The 21,168-nt window shown below is 44.1% G+C and overlaps 1 protein-coding gene and 1 non-coding gene across 2 annotated transcripts in view; both read right to left on the reverse strand.

Moving 5' to 3' along the window:
- The window catches only part of LOC108800994 (cytochrome P450 2K4-like), a 32,828-nt gene extending 23,891 nt beyond the window's left edge, over positions 1 to 8,937 (reverse strand). The window contains exons 1-2 of the mRNA XM_018572973.1: positions 8,899 to 8,937; positions 3,708 to 3,870 (exon numbers count right to left, since the gene is read on the reverse strand). Of these exons, the coding sequence (XP_018428475.1) occupies positions 3,708 to 3,870; positions 8,899 to 8,937 (202 nt within the window). The remainder of the gene's footprint in view (positions 1 to 3,707; positions 3,871 to 8,898) is intronic.
- An 11,840-nt stretch (positions 8,938 to 20,777) lies between these two features.
- Positions 20,778 to 20,860, reverse strand: TRNAL-UAA. The gene has a single exon. It is a non-coding gene; the product is annotated as a tRNA-Leu (tRNA).
- Positions 20,861 to 21,168: the final 308 nt, after the last annotated feature.

A 21,168-nucleotide genomic window follows, 5' to 3' on the forward strand; every position in this document is an offset into this window, starting at 1 on the left:
GGGATGTATTGCAGGGACAAGTCTATAATTTTGCCACTTTATAGATCATTGGTTCGACCTCATCTGGAGTACGCGGTCCAGTTCTGGTCACGAGTACTAAGAAAAGATGTCCTTGAGTTGGAAAAAGTCCAGCGAAGGGCAACCAAACTAATTAGGGGTATGGAGGACCAGAGCTACGAGACGAGGCTACTAAATTTAAACATGTTCACATTAGAGGTGAGGAGATTAAGGGGGGATATGATTTCCATGTACAAAATGTTTAATGGTGGTAGCAACATTAGCAATAAACTGTTTAAAATTAACTCCGTTACAAAAACTAGAGGCCATCACCTAAAATTGGTGGAAAAAAAATTCCAGCACAAGGGGCGAAGGGGGTTCTTCACAGTAAGATCAGTTAGGGTCTGGAACTCACTGCCACAGGCGGTGATTTCAGCAAATAATGTGGAATTGTTCAAGAAACTTTTGGACGATTTCTTAAGGGACCGTAATATACAGGGGTACAGGTAATATACAGGGGTACAGGTAATATACAGGGGTACAGGTAACATACAGGGGTACAGGTAATATACAGGGGTACAGGTAACATACAGGGGTACAGGTAATATACAGGGGTACGGGTACTCCTAGAATGAGATCCTAATAGGTTGGACTTGATGGACTAATGTCTTTATTCAACCTCAAATACTATGTAACTATGTAAAGCTGCAGCGGCGGATCCAAGGATATCTGGATCCGCCGCGTACACTCTAATGTCCCCCACAGTCTAATGTCTAACAGTCACATCAGTCTCTGTACCGAGGAGCTTACACTCTAATGTCCCCCCTACAGTCACATCAGTCTCTCTACAGAGGAGCTTACACTGGCCTAAAGCCATGTAGGGGGCCCTGAAATTTCTGATGGCTGCCCTGGTCATGCTGAATGGTGCATAATCAGTGGGGGTGCCTGGGAAGCTGCAAGGGAGCATAGCTGTGGCTTCCCAAGCTTCCCATCCAATCAGGAAGCCGGGTGGGTGGTCATGACCACCTGCCAGATTATCTGCTACATTACTGTATCCCTGCTGGAAGAGGAAAGGGACAATTGAAGAGATGGGAATCTGTGATGCCTCAGGTTGGTGTATGTATGAGCCTATGTCAGACACTACTACCTATTTACCTTACCTTTACTTTAAGTTGCTTGAAATATACAATATTCTGTGATCATAAGGAGTGAGAGTAAAGTAAGGGAATGTTTTGTCCTTCCTGCATCACACTGGTGCTATTATTATTAGTCATCAACCCCAATGGTCCTTTTAGGTACACCTTGACAGGCTGTGCCTAAATCTACTGAGAGGTCCTACATTCTGTAAAACTGTTATTGCCTCATTAACAAATTTGATAAATATACAAGTAAGCTAAGAAAGAACTTTGAATAAAACGGGGGCAGCAATATTTTTAAAATCAGCATTTTATCCCCATTTTATCTGTGCCAAACGTCAATAAAAGCAAATGTGAAATACCTTGTCACAATGACGTGATGTACATCTGCACACAATTTGCCTTCTGGTCTGGATCTCTTATAGAGCCAAAGTAAACATTGAAGGTGAAAAACAAGAGATATTGTTTATTTAGTTAATTTAATGACAATCATTTACAGGAAGAGGATCTACAAATGAATAACATGACTGTTCCAATCATCCTGCTCCTATAATTATGTTGATGGCAAAAGAAGCACCAAAAATACAATTTATATGTAAGTAGCTTTGGAAAGGAGGTGGAAACCTAAAAACATTTAACTCTGGTTGTTCTAGGAGTGGCCATCTAAAATGTTTATGACCCTCTACTGACAATAGGCAGGAGCTATAGCATAAGCTTTGCACTCGGGAGAGCTTACAATAAACACTTCCCGAGTCTCATTTCTTCTAAGTTGATTCCACTCAATTTGTCCACCATATAGAAATGATTTATGCTCAGTATCTATGCATCTTTCTCTTCTCTTTTGAACCTTCAAACCTCACCTTTCCCTAGCTACCCAAGATGCCCAGATACCCCTGGGACATCTGTATGCTTTATATTCATTTTAATATTGTTGGATTCAACAATATTAAAAGATAACTAAAGTTAGTTTGTCAACATCTGACCATAAACATTCAAGAATTGCTCATATTAGACTTTAAAGTGACATTAAACCCTCAGATTTTTTAACATAAACCAATACTGTAATGTGCGCCTTACTGTAATCCATGGTAGTTTCCCTTCTCTTTGCTACTCTTCCTTTTAAATCTGTATCTCTTCTCATGCTGGGGGAGAACTTCCCTTTGCAGCTGAGTGCCTCTTCCTGTAGTGCTGGCTCAGGTTGTGAACCTACACACAGATACCATATATCCATTCCAGAGACAAGGCAGTCTGCTGCAAAACAGAAGTTCTGCCCAGCATGAGAAGAGATAAGGACTTAAAAGGAAGAGCAGCAAAGAGAAGGGAAACGACCATGGATTACACTATTGTTTTATGTTAAAAAATCTGAGGGTTTAATGTCACTTTAAGGTTATCATCACACAAATTCAATGATCCAATCATGTTTTCTAAAAACCAGTCCAGTCCAGTCTTTAAACACCTTAACAACATCTGCTCTTGAACATGTAACAAATTCTGCTGTATTGCTGATACTCGCTCCATGGCTCCGAGCGCCAACAATCATCCCACGTTCAAAGGCTGTTAAATCGTGTTGTTTACCCATATGTTCAGAAAAAAAATCACTTCTACTGTCGTGGTAAACAACCTGCTTCCCTATTTATAATGGTCTGGCCCTCTAGCAACTTCAGCGCACAATTATAGCTAATTTGCCTACAAACGTCAGGTGGTCATAATAATCTAGCCACTCAGTGTGTGTATATATATATATATATATATATACAGGCCTCAAAATTTCCTCTCGCCCCCTCGCAATTGGCAAGTGGAATGTCAGCGATGGGGTGCACCACTGGCGGGACCAGGGATGGGATACTACCGCCGCGGCGATCGCTCGCTCCCTTCTGTTCTCTCTTCTCTTTTCGGCTGCTGCAGCTACAGAGCGGCCAGGCCCAAAAGGAGAAGAGAGAACAGAAGCGAACACTTGCCGTGGCGGTAGTGTTCCCTCCAGACCAGAGCCGCAACTAGCTCTCTGCGCTCCCTCTCTCTCGTCCCGGCCGCTGCAGCTTCAGCTCCACTCAGAGGGGTGGCTCTGATCACACCCGTTATCGCTCCCTCTTCTCTCCTCCTGGCCGCTCTGAAGCTGCAGCGGCCGGGAGAAGAGAGAGGGATCGCTGGCAGGTGTGATCATAGCTGCCTCTCTGAGTGCCCGCTTCGTGGAGCTGAAGCTGCAGCGGTCGGGAGGAGAGAGAGGGATCGCTCAGCGGTGTGATCAGAGCAGTCTTAAAGAGGCCCCCATCCCAGTCCACATCTTTTGGACGTTATTAATCTGAGTTGCCCCACTCAGTATGCCCCTCGCTTGTGGCCATATTGAATTGGGCACTCATATTAATAACGTGCTGGATTAGTCTGACCCAGGGGCGGCCTCTCTGATACCTTTGCAAACTCCCCCCGCCGCCGCAAGCACTTCATCTCTTCCCCTCTTGGCGCTTCAGCAGCAGAGCAGCCGAGAGGGGAGAGATTAAATGCTTACGGCAGTGGTAATTCAGCCTCACTGTAAAATTAACAAAAAGGAGGTTACAAAAGAATGTAAACCGAAGTTACCGTATCCTTGGGCAATGTCTTGGAATATGGGGATGTCAGGTCTCTCAGCAAACTCGTCAGCATGGTTGACCAGAGCGTCTTTCACCGTCTCATAGCCACACAGGATAACAATCTTTTGTGCCCCTATTTGTACACTGAACACTGACCCGTATTTCTTAGCCAGCTGCAAATAATACAAACATTCCAATTATATTGAGTTTATAATTCGAGATAAGTGAGTTAATGAATGCATCACCAATCTGCCATCTGATTGGCAAAACTGTAAATGTTGCTATAAATCAGGGTTCTCCAAGATACTTCAACATAATTACTAAGATAGTGGCCAACTCTCTTTGTGACAACTCAAGGACATCCCCAGGACATTTTTTTCATTATAGAAAATGTTAGAAGATTACACCACTGTCAGGACCGGATGCAGATACTTTGGTCGGATACTTTTGGTCTTTCCCATAAGGCAAGTGTGCTTACCAGTACAGGGATGACCCCAGGTCTTAGACTATATACTCTGGCTATAAATGTTGCAGGTGGCCCCAGGTGCAGGGCAGTAGTGCTGGTGGCGACAAAGTACAAGACATAAACAGAAAGCAAGATAGAAGACAGGAACAGGACTGAAGATACAAGACAGGACTAGGGTTAAAGATACATGGCAAGACTAGGATTCAAGATGAAGACAGGTATAGGATACAGGCTTCTGCAGACTGAACTAGACAGTGCTAGGCAGGACTATTACAAGCCCAGAGCTGAGCTTGTGATGCTTAATAAAGTGCCACTAACCAATCCCTAGGCTGAGGAGTGTATGGCCAGGATCATTAGCCACACAGCTGAATAGATGACTGGATTAGGTGCAGTGACAACGGGCAACCACCAGAATGATTTGGGAGGTTGTGACAGGCATAGGAGCATTAGACATGCCCCTAACAACTGCAAAAAAATAAAATAATTGAATGCATTTAATTACACTCCATACTACCCTGGCCAAAAAATAGACATGTAACCCCACTAAAATGTGTTTTGTTTCGTATCAATTCATATGTTTATCTCTTTTGTTTTTTTTGATTTTGGATCTCAAATTGAATTGTATCGTTATTGGGATTTAAGATCCATCTGAATTTTCATGTCGGAACAAAGCCACATGATCGTGCCTGTAATGCAACCCCCAACAACCCCCCAAAAAATCTGATTGGCCAGAGAACAGTCACAGGTCTAATTTAGTTTTGTTATAAATGACATTCGGATGGATCCAGATTTTCGTCAAAGGACCATTCGGATTTATTAGCATTCAGACTCAAATTTTGAAATTCGGATGCATCTGAATGTCAAAGTTTGAAGAAATTCATACCATTCAGAAAAACAAAAAACAAAACTTATAAGTGTTTTCAAAGAAATTTTGGCGATATCAAGGGAATCAACCCTTTGAGGCAAAATTGTCCATGGTCAGGTCACGTTCAAAGGCTCAATAGAAAGGTGCTCCTGGAATCATTTAAGAATGCTTGCAGTGAATGGAACATCAAATACTGGATGTGGTGTTAAAGGGATGTTCATTATAGTGCCTTTCTATCATTAAAAGAGAACTATGGGGTAAGTGTTTTCCCCCATAGTTCTCTTAAGGGTAACGGGAGGACATAAACTAACCTCCTCCTGTCACCCAAAGCTCAGTATATAGCGAGCTACAGCTTGCGGTATACTGAGACTGCCGCAGCCGGGACGGATCCTGACATTACTGTCGAGATCCACCCAGCTGCGTAAGTGACAGCTGGCTCGGCCTATTGTAGTGATATAATATATAGCAGACGTATAAATATATGTAAATACCCAAATATATATTTATGTGCGTTGTGAAAATCCAGGCAACCTCAATTCTTTTCCAGAGAGTAGCATTTAATTGGATCGAAGAAACAGATGAACAGGAACAGTCCAACAGAGTCATACAGAGTATAATATCTAGACCTCAGATGACAAAGGTTCCCACTCTATCTATCCAGCATATATCTCCAATCTATATATGCACCTCTGTGCCTCTCTTTATGACTCTTATGTTCTTCTCTTAGTCACTTTAGGCTCTCTTAATTCATATACAGTTTATTGCCATTCACTAACACTGAAAGGATTTCTGATTGGCTGATCTAATTACCCCTGGTCTAATTACCCCTTTGATGTTAGTTAACTAAACCTTTGTGTACAATCAACACCCTAAAAAAAGGATACACAATAAAAACCTAGTTAGCATAGTTAAATAACATCAGCCAAAAGAGTTTCCTGCAATACATAAGCATACACCCTAAATATACCCCTAATATATCTACTTCAATTATATTTACAACACCTATCTAGAGACAGAGCCAGCTGTGTCCGCCCCCTCCCCCGTCTGTTCCTCCAGTCAGCGCTGGAGGATCGGAGCAGGGAGGGGGGGAGGGAAACCCTGCTGGGAGCCTTGACTGACAGTCGCCACTCTCTGCAGGGAGATGATCGAGAAGTGAACGGTATGCGTTCGTTCACTTCCCGATCTATTGAGCCGACGTGTGACAGTTTCATTGTCACAGCTGGGCTTGAACTATGGGGGTGAGTGATTTTTACACTTCTCCTTTAATTCATAGTCCATTTACTTCTACAAGTTTTGGCCAAGTGCTGGCACAGAAGCAACCAACCCTTTGACCAACCCTTTGACTTCATCAAAGGAATACACATAATATTTTGTGTATGCAGTACAGCAGAACACTGTCAGGCTCTATAGAGAAACCACAGTATATTGTCAGTGACTGCAGGAATGCCACAGGAAATGGATAGAGACCTTAAGCATGGTGCAAGTATGGATTCAGTACAAGCTGCAAGAGATAATCAAAGATCGTGCACCTGCATACCAGACTGATAGGAATCACTGCCAATGCAGTAATTTACAAAACAGTGCTCCCTATAGGATCCTTACAAATTAAAGGACCACATGCAGCCCTCAGACCGTCAGTTGGGCACCAGGGACATAGAAAGTATGACATGTTGCCAGCTATTGTGGAAAAAGTTGCCTGGTAACGCATGACACCCGGTGGCTTTGTATAAAGTTTGCGACAAAGACACTTGATACCATTCTTAGCATTCAGAAAAACACAAGTTGCACTCTTCAAAGTAGACATTGTAATTCATTACAGTCATAACAAGTTCTGAATTTTGGGCTGCTATTATTTATTTCCCACATTCACCTGCACTGTCTGCCAGTTATCTTCCATGAGGTTGCCTTCACTGTGCACCAGTTGCTGCTTTTGCAAAGTCAGCATTATTGCATGTTATACAATTTCCAGCGTCTGAATGTATCTTTGCCAAAACTAATGACCCAAAAAGACCCAAGTGACTGAACTTATGACTGACAGAATCAGTGAAATCCATTACAATAGTGTCATGGCCAAAGCAAATAATTTGTGAACAGCTTACTTTGTGGAAAATACTTTCAAATTAACTCACTACAATAATTCAATAATCACACAGAAATTAAAGCAACAATAATGTATTGCTGTTGTTATTATTATTATGATTATTATTAGACTTGTGCGCTGTCAAAAAATGTGTTCTGTTTCGTTTCGGAATATCCGTTATTTCGTATTTCGTAAAGGACAAGTTGTATGTTTTAAAGAATGCAGCAAATATGAAATGGAGATGTTTTGTACATTTAAACATTCATTAAAAAACATTTCACATACATATTCTAACGTCAAAAAATTAGCAAAGAAAAGATGGGGCTTTTAGGGGCACCAGGCGGAAAGTACCAATAAATCACAAAATTGCTTGAGTAAAAATATAATTTTATTTAGATACAAAAAGTATAATAGAATGAAATGGCCGTCATAGCATAAGGTTAAAATCTATGGTGTATCATATTAGCAAAACCTCCAGCACCCACTCTGTTCCATGAATTATGGCATGATAAACATGATTACACAACATACAGACAAGTGCAGAGACCCTGGAAGTGTGCTGATCTCCTTCTGATCTAAGTGCAGAGACCCTGGAAGTGTGCTGATCTCATTCTGATCTAAGTGCAGAGACCCTGCAAGTGTGCTGATCTCCTTTTGATCTAAGTGCAGAGACCCTGGAAGTGTGCTGATCTCCTTCTGATCTAAGTGCAGAGACCCTGCAAGTGTGCTGATCTCCTTTTGATCTAAGTGCAGAGACCCTGGAAGTGTGCTGATCTCCTTCTGATCTAAGTGCAGAGACCCTGGAAGTGTGCTGATCTCATTCTGATCTAAGTGCAGAGACCCTGGAAGTGTGCTGATCTCCTTCTGATCTAAGTGCGGAGACCCTGGAAGTGTGCTGATCTCCTTCTGATCTAAGTGCAGAGACCCTGCAAGTGTGCTGATCTCCTTTTGATCTAAGTGCAGAGACCCTGGAAGTGTGCTGATCTCCTTCTGATCTAAGTGCAGAGACCCTGGAAGTGTGCTGATCTCCTTCTGATCTAAGTGCAGAGACCCTGGAAGTGTGCTGATCTCTTCTGATCTAAGTGCAGAGACCCTGCAAGTGTGCTGATCTCCTTTTGATCTAAGTGCAGAGACCCTGGAAGTGTGCTGATCTCCTTTTGATCTAAGTGCAGAGACCCTGGAAGTGTGCTGATCTCCTTCTGATCTAAGTGCAGAGACCCTGGAAGTGTGCTGATCTCATTCTGATCTAAGTGCAGAGACCCTGGAAGTGTGCTGATCTCCTTCTGATCTAAGTGCGGAGACCCTGGAAGTGTGCTGATCTCCTTCTGATCTAAGTGCAGAGACCCTGCAAGTGTGCTGATCTCCTTTTGATCTAAGTGCAGAGACCCTGGAAGTGTGCTGATCTCCTTCTGATCTAAGTGCAGAGACCCTGCAAGTGTGCTGATCTCCTTCTGATCTAAGTGCAGAGACCCTGGAAGTGTGCTGATCTCCTTCTGATCTAAGTGCAGAGACCCTGGAAGTGTGCTGATCTCCTTCTGATCTAAGTGCAGAGACCCTGGAAGTGTGCTGATCTCCTTCTGATCTAGGGTGCAAACTTCCCCACTACCATAGAAGCGATCGGGTGGCTCTATAGTCATCTGCTTGTATGTAACAGACATCACCTGCTGTAATGATGTTCTAAGTTTCAAAGCTGTTTAAAAAATGGCCACCCACCCTCAAATGCAAACTATCTGTCTGTTCAAATACAATGGCTGGACGGCAAGCAGTGCAGGAGACATTGTTGCCTTGACCAGTAATAGTGCCTGTGGAAAGGGACCCCCTCTTTCCATATCCCCCATCCCCTGCTCTACTGATGCTCACCGTGGCAGCCTTTAAAACACATCACTGCAGATGCAACTAAAATGCAATGTGATGTTTCATATTGCACCCTGAATATGAGTGTAACATGAAACACGGTCAGAAAAGTAAACTTGGCATTGAAATACTTGTAAGAACGCGGCAGCATTTCTTTTAGAGAGAAATTAAAAATATAATAATAACAAGGGAACAAATAATTATCATCTTTTTCACACTTACTGTGTCTGCTCTCTCTTGTCCTAAGGAAACGTCTGTCCGAGGTCTACTTGCACACTGAATTGCCTGTGTTTGTTCCTGAATTCAGGGTGAGAACAGCTCCGCCCATCATCTCCAGTTACTATTAAATCCTGTAACTATGTTCCAAATGTGCTTTTGCAATCCTTTTGCAGATTTTGCAATGCACAAACTAAATGTACAGAAATGTGGCAATACATTGGAGGTTACATAATACCAGTCCTAGCATTACAAGGTTCAGCGTTTACATTTTGTTTTGTTTTTCCGTTGACAGGAAAGTCCAAAGGTCTTTTGTCCTTCATACACCTACTCTACATTTTCTTTGCTATAATCTCCTCCCCCATATCAGATGTCCTACACACATTCCTTGTGTTTTCTTTTCTTGTCTATTCCAAGACCTTTTCGCTCCACTCTCTGATCCGTTCCCACCCACTAGACCCAGAATATATGTTAAGGACCAGCCTTACAGGCAACCATAGACTGTTATATTGTTATAGTTAGAAGATCTTTTACTGCACAAACTGACTATATTGGTTGTTGCTTAAAGCAACAACCAATATAGTCAGTTTGTGCAGTAAAAGATCTTCTACTCCCTCCCATCCCGAGGCCTTGTTCACACCGAAAGCATGTGCTATCCAGAGCGGTAGCTGCTGGAATGCACCGTGATCACTGAGAAACTTACCTTTTTTTTGCGCTATGTTTTGCGTTTGCAGTGGAGCGGAACGCTGGCAAAGTTTTGCCACGCGTCTGATCGCACTGTGGGCGTGGTGGTGTGGAAGCGGTGCATAGGGGGGCCTACGGCCGCGTAGTCCAATAGAGAAGGACGTGGGCTACGTACTAATCACACGCAGCACCTGTCCTTCCCGGGAGCTGCTTGGTACGGCCCAGCACGCAGCCCTTGAGCTGCACGCGCAGGCCGATTACAGTGTGAATGAGGGCTTAAAGCTTTTCCTGCTTGTTAATTTAGTGTTAACAGTGACTAATGGTCCTGGACCTTATTGCATACTTTACTAATCCTTCCTTCAGGCCAGAGCTCAGAACTCTCAGAGCTCAGGCTGAAAACAATTACTGAGTGCCGGAGCAGGAGCGGCTCTGCAATCTGCATCTGACAGAGATGCAGACCCTGTAGCTGTTCCCACAAGTCAGGTACGGCGTACCTGACTTGACAGCCGGCTGTGGGCCGAATGGTACCAGTTCGCGGGCCGGAATGGGTCATACTTTGAGACCCCTGGAGTAGAGGCTGTGCCGCCCCTCTATTCCTCCCATCCCGAGGCCATGGCAATCCAATCCAGCCCTGGTTATGATTCAAGGTACAACAAATGTTATGTTCTCAGGGAATCTGCAAGGTAAATTTCATAAGGTAGTTCTCAATGGCGGATGACATTTTGGGGGTGATTTACTAACCTAAACACACACACACACCAGGTGTGTGTGATTTTCACACAGCAAAACGTATTTATCAACCAAAAAGTCTCTAAAAGCATATTTCCACTAATGCCATATATGGAAAAATCATACACATGATGCATATATAATGCTGCTTCACAGTTTAGACAAAAATGGTTAGCTCATGCATTTACATTCCTTGCATTCATCAACGCAAGCAACACAACGTAGAGCTAATTTACCCAACATCACCTTGGAATTCCTTCAGGGCTTTGCACAACACACCTGCTGGGTGTGTACACATTACAAAGGTGTTTAGATTCCACCCATAGATCATGCTGGGAGGGAACACACTGCAGAGGTGTATACACGTTCGTGGTGTGTTTATAAGGTTAGTAAATCAACCCCTTTATCTCAGTCAGGCAGGTTTTCGGTAAAGCTTTTTGATGTTCTACTCTTCAATTATGCTGTATTGACTTTAAAGGAGAACTATGGGGTCAGGTATTTCCCCATAGTTCTCCTAAGGGTCATGGGAGAGCACAAATTAGCGTTCTCCCGTGACCCAAAACTCAGTATACCGCGAGCTACAGCTCGCGTCCGAGCTGACAGTCACGGCTCTCTGCAGGGATAGATAGAGAACTGAGCGAGCTACGGTATGTGTTCTATCACTTCCCGATCTATTGAGCTGACGTGTGACAGTTTCATTGTCACAGGTTGGCTCAGATTATGAGGCTGAGTGAAAATCACTCGCCTTATAATTCTCCTTTAAACAGATGATGTGTCTCCTTAATCTTACCGGGAGCATTTGTTTATGCCAACAGGAGCCAAGATTTATGTTTTATATGGGAGTTCTCAATAGTTATGTTAATTTGTTCTCTTTTGACAGATTTACAGTAAAGCTTTTTGACGTCCTCCGCTCAAATGGATCACATGCTGATGTGACTCCTTGCTTTTACTAGGAGCATTTGTTTAATGCCAACAGAAGCCTAAAAGTGTTTTTTTTATGTGAACCTTAAACTTTTTTGAAATTCTGTTTTGAATCAAAGTGTTTGCTACAACGACTATAAACATTTACCAGGAGCGGGGTTCAGACCCACGCGGATCTTAAGTCCAACGCCTTAACCACTCGGCTATCCTGGTCACCTTGCCTCGAAGATCAGTGTGCAGAAGTATTGCAGAACAGTAACAATCTCTTCCAAATGTGTATTTCATATTTTGATATCCATAAGGGCTTGTTCACACCAAGTGCGGAGGAGATGCAGAGCAGAGCAGTTACATAACGCATCAAAACTGCATCCAATGTATTCCAATGGTATTTTGGACTCACACCAGAGTGTTCAGTTCCAGAGCATGTGGAAAAACTGCAGCATGCCCTATTGTTTCTGCTCTGGAACACACCAAAACGCATCAAAAACGCATGCAAACACCACACTTGCTTACATGTTTCCAGTGGCATATCAGGGGTTGTCATTCCCTAGGGCAAGGCAAGAATTGCACCTCCTACGCCATGGACCGTTAGCATTCCCTGAGTCCCTTCTACCAGTACCATATAGAACTCCTTACCCCCAAGCACACGTCCACTGTAATATTTATTCATTACAGTGACATTATCTGCTTAAAGTCATATCAGTGTAACAATCATGAAATGATTCCCAAAAAATGAAAACTACATAGATATTCAGCTAGTGTATCTTTACTCCAACCCCTTACCACTCAGCCATCCTGGTCACTGCTGCCAGCAGAAGCCTACATTTTTGTTTTTATGTTGGATATGTTGGACTCAGCAATGTCACCAGTATGGCTGAGTGTTAAAGGAGAACTATGGGGTTAAAGCTTTTCCCCATAGTTCTCCTTTGGATAACGGAGGACACAAACTAGCGTCCTCCCGTCACCCTAGGCTCAGTATATCGCGAGCTGTAGCTCGCGATATACTCAGACGCCGCAGTATACCGCGAGCTGCTGCTCAGTAGATACCTCCCGATCTACTAAGCCGACCTGTGACAGTCTCATTGTCACAGGTCGGCTAGAACTATGAGGTGAGTGAAAAGCACCCGCCTCATAGTTCTCCTTTAAAGGCGTTGGACTTAAGAGTGATGATTATTTGTGTGGCTTTGAACCTTGCAAGTGTTTGTAGTGATATAAAAGGATCACCTACTTTTTTCCCATTCTGATACTCGGTTTGAACTTTTGCTGATTATCCTAACCATTTCTATATGTCTAAATGTATTGAGTTGCTGCCATCTGATTGGCTGATTAGATATTTGTGTGAACGAGCAGTTGAACAGGTGTACCATATAAAGTGGGAATATATTATATGGGGGTTCTCAAAAGCTGTTTTCACTTGTTCTCTTTTGACAGGTTTTCAGTAAAGATTTTTATGATGTTCTACGCTCATATGATTCATATGCTTTCATGAATATAAGATAATGTGACTTTATGATTTTACCAGGAGCATCTGTTGAATGTTATTAGAAGCTTAGATTTGTATCTTATGTGGTTTCCTCAGCCATCTTGGCATCTTGGACCCTTCGATTAAAAAGTCAGTTTGTAGCAGGATGGCAGCACACAAGTAATTTCCACCAAATGTATCTTTATTTCATACTGTGATGTCCAAAAAAACAACACTAAAGGTGCCCATACACTGCACGATTATCGTACGATAATCGTATGCGATCGGTTTTTCGTACGATAATCGAGCAGTGTGAACGGAGACGTGCGACCGTTTCTACTGTACGGTCGCACGTCTTCTGTCGAACCAGCATGTTCGAAAACCAGCCGGGAATCGTACGATTCTCGGCTGGTTAGAACGGTGCTCGGAAGATAAATGCTGAACGGGCCGGTGTGCGCACGCGCACACTGCCCGTTCAGCATTGCGGTCATCGGAAGCCCGCCCCTCAGGGGGGCGGGCTTGCGATGATCGAGAGTGCGATCTGCCTGTCCAAGATAGGCAGATCGTACGTTTTTTTAATCCCTTTACAACCATCGCAAGACTAAAGTCTTGCAATGGTTGTAGAGTGTATGGCCACCTTTACTTACATGTTTTAGCCCTAGGGGGCTTTGGTAATAGCATGCAGAAGAGGTCACCAGAGGAAAGAAGGTAAGCTTTCTCTGGGATGAACATTTTGCTTTGTAGGCAGACAATAGAAGGAGGGTAATGTCTGTCCCATATGAGTTTACCAATCAGCAAAACAAATATGCACCCAGTCTGTCTGGTTCTGCATGCAGCAGGGGCGGATCCAGAGTCTATTATCTGGAGGGGCACTGCCAGAAAACGGCCAGTATGCCCCCCCTACGGTCACCCGCCCTGCACGTCCGTACGAGCATACGAGTACGCTCACCCGCACCGATGTGCAGGACGGGTGAGCGTAGGGTGGCTTACGGCCATGTAGTCCTATAGAGAAGAACAGGGGCTGTGTACTAATCACATGCAGCACCTGTCCTTCCCGGGAGCTGCCCGATACGGCCGTGCACGCAGCACGGAGCTGACCCTTGTGGTCAGTGGGGGCTCCCGGGGCCTGGTTGGTAGTGGAGGCATCCGTCACCTGCCCGCTATGTCCATATCAGTGCCATTATGACGTGGACACTTCCTATTGGATGTCTATTGGCCAGGGTCCACTAAGGATCAGTGGTGTATTCTAGTTTGGGGCTGCCCTAGGCAAGGAAAAAATTGGCGCCCCCCCTATACACACTAAATTTCCCCCACCCCTTCCTGTTTAATACTTTGTGCATAACCTGTCAGATGCTGGATACAGTACACACGCTGTATCCAGCTTTTGACATGTTATGCTATTAGCGTTGCAGGAAAGCTGTGGTCTCATGGGGGCTTTGCAGGATTCGTGGTGAGCACTGCGAGGTCTATGGTGGGCAGAGCCCACCACAGATCCTGCACACCCCCCTGAGACCCTGTAAAGCCCCCCACAGATCCTGCACAGACCCTGTGGCACCCGCAGTCTGCTGGATCTCAGGGGAGCTGTGCAAGTTCTGTGGTGGGCTTTGCAGGCTGCAGAGCCCCCTAAGGATCATGAAAAGTCCCCCACAGTTCCTGCAAAGCCCACCAAAAGGTATTGCACAGCCCACCTGCGACTCTTTGGTGGGCTGTGCAAAACCTATGCTGGGCCCTGCCAGCACAGTCCACCTACCTGGCACAGGAAACCCAGCCTCCTCCACTGCCTCGGCGCCAAATCGTCTCAGCTTCTTCCCCCGACTGGAGCCTGGGCGACGCTTCCCGCCTCCTCCATCGCGGACCATTCACCGCCCGCCGCTTCCTCCACGCAAGGCTGCCGGTTTCTGTGCAGCCCGCCCGGGAACTTTTGATCGTACACCGGCTGCCTAAATGTTTTGGGGGGCGGCATTTTTGCCGCTCTCGGGAATCTGCAGCCCGAGGCAAACGCCTTGTTTGCCTCGCGGCAGATACGCCCCTGCTCAGGATCCAGAAGAGAACTGACATTAGTAGAGGGAAGTGAAGGGGACCAGAGGTCTTAGGTGCCATTGCACTACTGAATTCATGGTCCTTCATGTGGTGCAGGACCTAGAGGGGGAACTGTGTTAAGTAATTCTGACTACACAAGGTAACAGGAAACAAAAGCCTATCAGGGTGGGTTTGAAGTACGCGGCAGGGAGGGGTGGGAAAAAAGGACAGTTTACAGAAGGATGAATGAACACAAAGAATCTCCTCCAGCTGTATCTTTATTTCGAACTGAACAGCCCATAACTGCAACACACACTTCTAGGCAGGGCATTAGTAATAGCATGCTGGAAAGCTCATTTGAGGAAAGAAGATAAGCTTTCACCGATCTGTCTGGTTCTGCTTACACAAGGAGGTTTTGACCTATGGCTGTTTTTTAAAGAAAACAAAATCCGCTGCACATCCTTTGTTTTGATGCACTTAAGGTGCATTCAGCTGATTTAAACTAAAAGCTCAATTGGTTTTTAAAGCTTTTTGAAATGTTATGATTAAAGATACAAACAAATGTTTACGTTCCCAAAGAATCTGCAAGGTAAATTTCATAATGTAGTTCTCAACGGCCATCAGTCAAGCAAAACAAATGGCAAACACACGCATCAACTCATAACCTTGATGACCTGCCTTGACGAGGCAGTGCGGCTTTCACATATTCTGCCGAAGACATGTATCTAAAACTTCTGTTTTTAACCTTAGCAGATAGACAGGTTTTTTTTGCATGCTGCCTGGTGAGTGTGCTGGGAAACTTTTTGCTGTTGTACTGTATAAAGCCCTTCCATGTGCACCTTGCTTTAAAGCTGGTTATGAGTTTGCCATTTGTTTTGCTTTTCCCAGTGAGATTCAATCCCGGCCCCCCAATATTGGCATGGCACTTTACATTTTTTTAGATATTTGGCTGCCTTAAGGTCCTGCGCTTCCTGGGGACCTCATGGCAGCCTTCTTGGGAACCACAGTGGCACCTGTATAAAGCACCAGCCCACATATCTCTCCTGCTCTGATCATCCATCTGCCCCTTATGCTATCTGCCACATCTGCCCCTGCTGTGATCTGCCACATCTGCCCCTGCTGCGATCTGCCACATCTGTGTAACACCTGGGGTAGTTTAGGCGTTTGTGGATCACAACTGCGGAGGCTACTCAGAATGTGGTGCATAGTGCCTTGTGGGGAGCTCGGAGGGCCAATAGCCTGTCGAACGCCCTGACAGTTTGTGTGTTCACCAAAAACATGAATTGCTGATCAGGGTCGGTGCTGCCACTAGTCAAACTAGGTAGCCCCCTAGGGCGCACTGCTGCCCAGGGTGCACTGTTACCTAGGGGGCAGCCTTGACCATGCACCCCCCACAGCGCCCTCCGTCTATTTCAAATTGCAAAAGTCAATAGCAGGGTGGCTATTGCACCTGCCCACTGAGCAGAGGAGCATAACTGAGAGACAACTTTCTCTCTCAGGTTCGCTCCTCTGCTCAGTGGGTGGGGTTTCAATAGCCAGTCTTCTATTGGCTATTTCAAATTAAATTAAATCCACATGTTGCCTGCAGACCAAACCCGCAGGAGAATAGGGCTGCGCAGGGTGGGGGGGATTGGGGGTTGCGCGCGCAGGATGTGGGCTGAGGGTCCAAGTAGCTGGCCTTGCCTAGGGTGCAAAATAGTCTAGCACTGGCCCTGCTGCCGATGTTCGAGTCGAACATCAAGCCAATCCCAATTACTTACAAACTATACAACTATACACCGAAACATTAAAGGAGAACTATGAGGTGAGTGCTTTTTCACTCACCTCATAGTTCTAGATGCGGTATACTGAGCTTAGGGTAACGGGAGGACGCTAGTTTGTGCCCTCCCGTTACCCTAAGGAGAACTATGGGGAAAAGCCCTGATCCCATAGTTCTCCTTTACCACATATTAATTTGATTATTTGACAATTTACAGATGTTTGCTGATCTCACACTACTCTTCGTCCTGGCACCCGCATTGCAGATCTCATGCACCCAGGAAGGACACATGGTTGGGGGGCTTTCACTCACATATAGAGGTTATTGGGCAGCTATGTAGTAAAATTACTTCTAGTACATAGTATAACTGTATCTTTGTTTTCTACTGAGCAGCTCATAATAGCAACACTCACTTCATAGCAGGGCATTAGTAATAGCATGCTGGAAAGTTAACTTGAGGAAAGAAGGTAAGCTTTCACTGGAATGGCACTTTTTACTTTAAAGGGGTACAGGAGCAGGAGGGTTGTTAACTATCCCATATGAGTCTAACATTCAACAGAGCACTTCTACCACTGCCTATCTCCTAATGTAAGTTTCCCAGCAAAGAAAACCCTGAGGTTACAGACCTTGGATTTTTTTTTGTTTAATGCCAACAGAAGACTGGATTTGTTTTTGTAAAGTGGGGATTTTCTTCAGCCTTATTAAAGTTCTATTTTCAAACAAAGAATTTGCAGAACCTTTAATTGCTTCAAACACCATACATGTTTACCAGAAGTGGGGATCGAACCCACATGGATATTCATTAATTGGATCTTAAGTTCAACGCCTTAAAGGAGAACTATGGGGTTCTATCTTTTCTTTATTATTGCTTTCCTTAGGCTAAATAAGTAAATTGTGTAATTTACTCCTATTAGCCAAAATGCACCCTAAGCCTGTAAACCATTCTTTAAGAGGGTGGGTGGGGCTAAGCGCCGCAATGAGGAGAGATCCCGACAATGCTGCCGGGATCCTCCCCACTGATCTTTGTCACTGTGACTGACAGTGATTCTTGAGAGCTGCTGTGCGCCCACGAATATATGGACATGCGCAGCAGCTCTGTGGACGCAGCTCTCTCCTTACCTGCACATCCACGTCCTCTGTGCCAGCCTTCCAGACACGCTGCTGTGTAGCCCTTGATCCCCTCCCTCCTCCTCTCCATCTGCCCCGCCTACTTCGCGTGTAGTGTGCAGTGCATTGAGAAGATCTTGTCCTGGTCAGTAGCTCTCTCTTCATAATTTATCACATATGGCAAGTCCATATATGGTGAATGATGTCACTGGAGATCCCTGCTGATCGGATGCTTGCCAGTCTGCAGGGATCCCCAGTGACATCATTCACCATATATGGATTTGCCCATTTGTAGTAAATGCTGAAGAGAGAGCCCTCTTTCCCCTCTTTCATCAGCGATCCCCAGTGATTTTAGTAGGTCCGTGTCACACAGGGCAGGGAGAGAGAGAGAGAGAAAGAGAGAGAGGGGAAGGAGCCCTTTCTCTCTCTTCATCATTTATCACATATGGGCAAGTCCATATATGGTGAATGATGTCACTGGGGATCCCTGCTGATCGGATGCTTGCCAGTCTACAGGGATCCCCAGTGACACCATTCACCCTATATGGACTTGCCCATATGTGGTAAATGCTGAAGAGAAAGCACTCTTTCCCCTCTCTCATCAGCGATCCCCAGTGATTTGATTGATGTCTAGACATGTGCGATTTGTTTAGTTACAAATCGAAATTCGTACAAATTTTCCTGAAATTCGTAGATCCGTAAGCATACGAAATCCGAATGGCAGTTTCCGAATTTATATCGAAATACGAAATTCCCTTAACGAATTTCGGATCCGAATTTCTTTGAAACAGGAACTAATATTACCCCTGTAAATGAGGTTAAACAACATGACAAGATTTTTTTTTTAATCTGAAATACGGATCCACTGCTGCTGAGAGTTGCATTACAATACACAGGCAGGAAATACGAAATTCCGTTGACGTATTTTTGTTCCGTTACGAACATTCGTTATATTGAAGTTAAAAAGCAAAGTACATTTATATTGGAGTTGATGGTAGTTTTTTTTAAAGTCCGAAATACGGAATTCGGAAACGGAATCCGTTAACGGAATTCGTATTTCGAATTAAAAAACAACTACCACATCGACTCCAATATTAACAAAGGTATTTTTGCTTTTTAACTTCATTATAATGAATGTTCGTAAAGTTACGAAAATGTGCCGAAACTAACGAAAATACGTATTTCGTACGAATCCGAATTGAGTTTCGGATACAAATTACGAAATAATGGATATTACGAAACGAAACGGAACACATTTTTTGACGGCGCACAAGTCTATGCAATCAAGGTAAGGGGTATTTTTATTTGCCCTTAAGTCATAATTCTCAGTTAACCACTCGGCCATCCTGCTCACCTTGTTGGTCTGGTTGGATGGTCAGCATAGAAGCAATCTCCTCCAAATGTATCATGATTTTATACTGTGCGGCCCATAAAAGTAACTAAGAAATGTTTTGATTCTATCCATGTTTCCATTCAGTAGAGCACTTTTTCTACTGCATATCTCCTAATGTAAGATTCCCAGCAGAGCAAATTATGAGGTTATAGACCTTGGAATTTTTTTGTTCAATGCCAATACAAGCTCAGATTTGTTTTTTTAAATGTGGGGAATTTCTTCTACCTATTAAAGCTACAACCACCATAAATGTTTACCAGGAGTGGGGTTCGAACCCACATGGATATTCATCCATTGGATCTTAACCACTTGGCCATCCTGGTCAACATGTTGTTGAGAGGAGTATTTCAGCACAGAAGCAATCTCCACTAAAAGTATCTTTATTTCATGTGATGTCCATAAAAGCAACACTTGCTGACATGTTTCATCCCTGCTGCGCCTTACTCATAGCCTGTTAAAGGGATCACTTAAAAAACAAATGTAAGCTTTTACCAGGATGGTAAGGAGACAGGAGAAGGAGGGCCATTACCCATCCAGTATGGAAACAAAACGTAAGACCTTGCCACACTTTGGGGAAGGCCATTAGCCATAGCATGCTGGAAAGGTCACTGCAGGACAGAAGGTAAGCTTTCACCAGGGTGAAAATAAACCCTTGGAAGGGGTACAGGAGCAGGAGGGTTGTTAACTGTTCCATATGAGTCTATCATTCAGTGGAGCACTTCTTCTAAAGTATGTTTCCCAGCAAAGCAAACCATGAGGTTAAAGACCTTGGATTTGTTTGTTTAATGCCAACCGAAGCCTAGATTTGTTTTAGGAAAGTGGGGATTTTCTTCAACCTTTTTAAAGTTCTATTTTCAAACAATGTAGAGAATTTTCGATGTTCAAACAATGTATTTGCAGATCCTTTAAATACTTCAACCACTATAAATGTTTACCAGGAGTGGGATCGAACCAACGTGGATATCCATCCATTGGATCTTAAGTCCAACCCCTTAACCCCTCGGCCATCCTGGTTACCTTGTTAGTCAGTGCAGTATATCGACACAGAAGCAAGCTGTGCCCATGGAGAGAAAAACCTAAAGGGGAACTTAGGTAAGCAAATTAGATTATACACGGTAACAGGAACAAAAGCCTATCAGGTATATAAGTTCCCCTTTATACTGAGCAGCCCATGGGAGCAACACTCACTTTAGGGATGGCCATTAGCAATAGCATGCTGGAAAGGTCACTGGAGGACAGAAGGTAAGCTTTCACCAGTGTGAAAATAATCCCTTGGAAGGGGTACAGGAGAAGAAGGGTTGTTAACTGTTCCATATGAGTCTATCATTCAGTGGAGCACTTCTTCTAAAGTATGTTTCCCAGCAAAGCAAACCATGAGGTTAAAGACCTTGGATTTGTTTGTTTAATGCCAACCGAAGCCTAGATTTGTTTTTGGAAAGTGGGGATTTTCTTCAACCTTTTTAAAGTTCTATTTTCAAACAATGTATTTGCAGATCCTTTAAATACTTCAACCACTATAAATGTTTACCAGGAGTGGGGATCGAACCCACGTGGATATTCATCCATTGGATCTTAAGTCCAACGCCTTAACCACTCGGCCATCCTGGTTACCTTGGTGGTCAGGGCAGTATATCGGCACAGAAGCAAGCTGTGCCCATGGAGAGAAAACCCTAAAGGGGAACTTAGGTAAGCAAATCAGACTATACACGTTAACAGGCACAAAAGCCTATCAGGTATATAAGTTCCCCTTTATACTGAGCAGCCCATGGGAGCAACACTCACTTTAGGGATGGCCATTAGCAATAGCATGCTGGAAAGGTCACTGGAGGACAGAAGGTAAGCTTTCACCAGTGTGAAAATAATACCTTGGAAGGTGTACAGGAGAAGAAGGGTTGTTAACTGTTCCATATGAGTCT

Source organism: Nanorana parkeri, unplaced genomic scaffold (genome assembly GCF_000935625.1).
Source record: "Nanorana parkeri isolate BGI_ZX_2015 unplaced genomic scaffold, ASM93562v1 scaffold2191, whole genome shotgun sequence".
Taxonomy (NCBI): Eukaryota; Metazoa; Chordata; class Amphibia; order Anura; family Dicroglossidae; genus Nanorana; species Nanorana parkeri.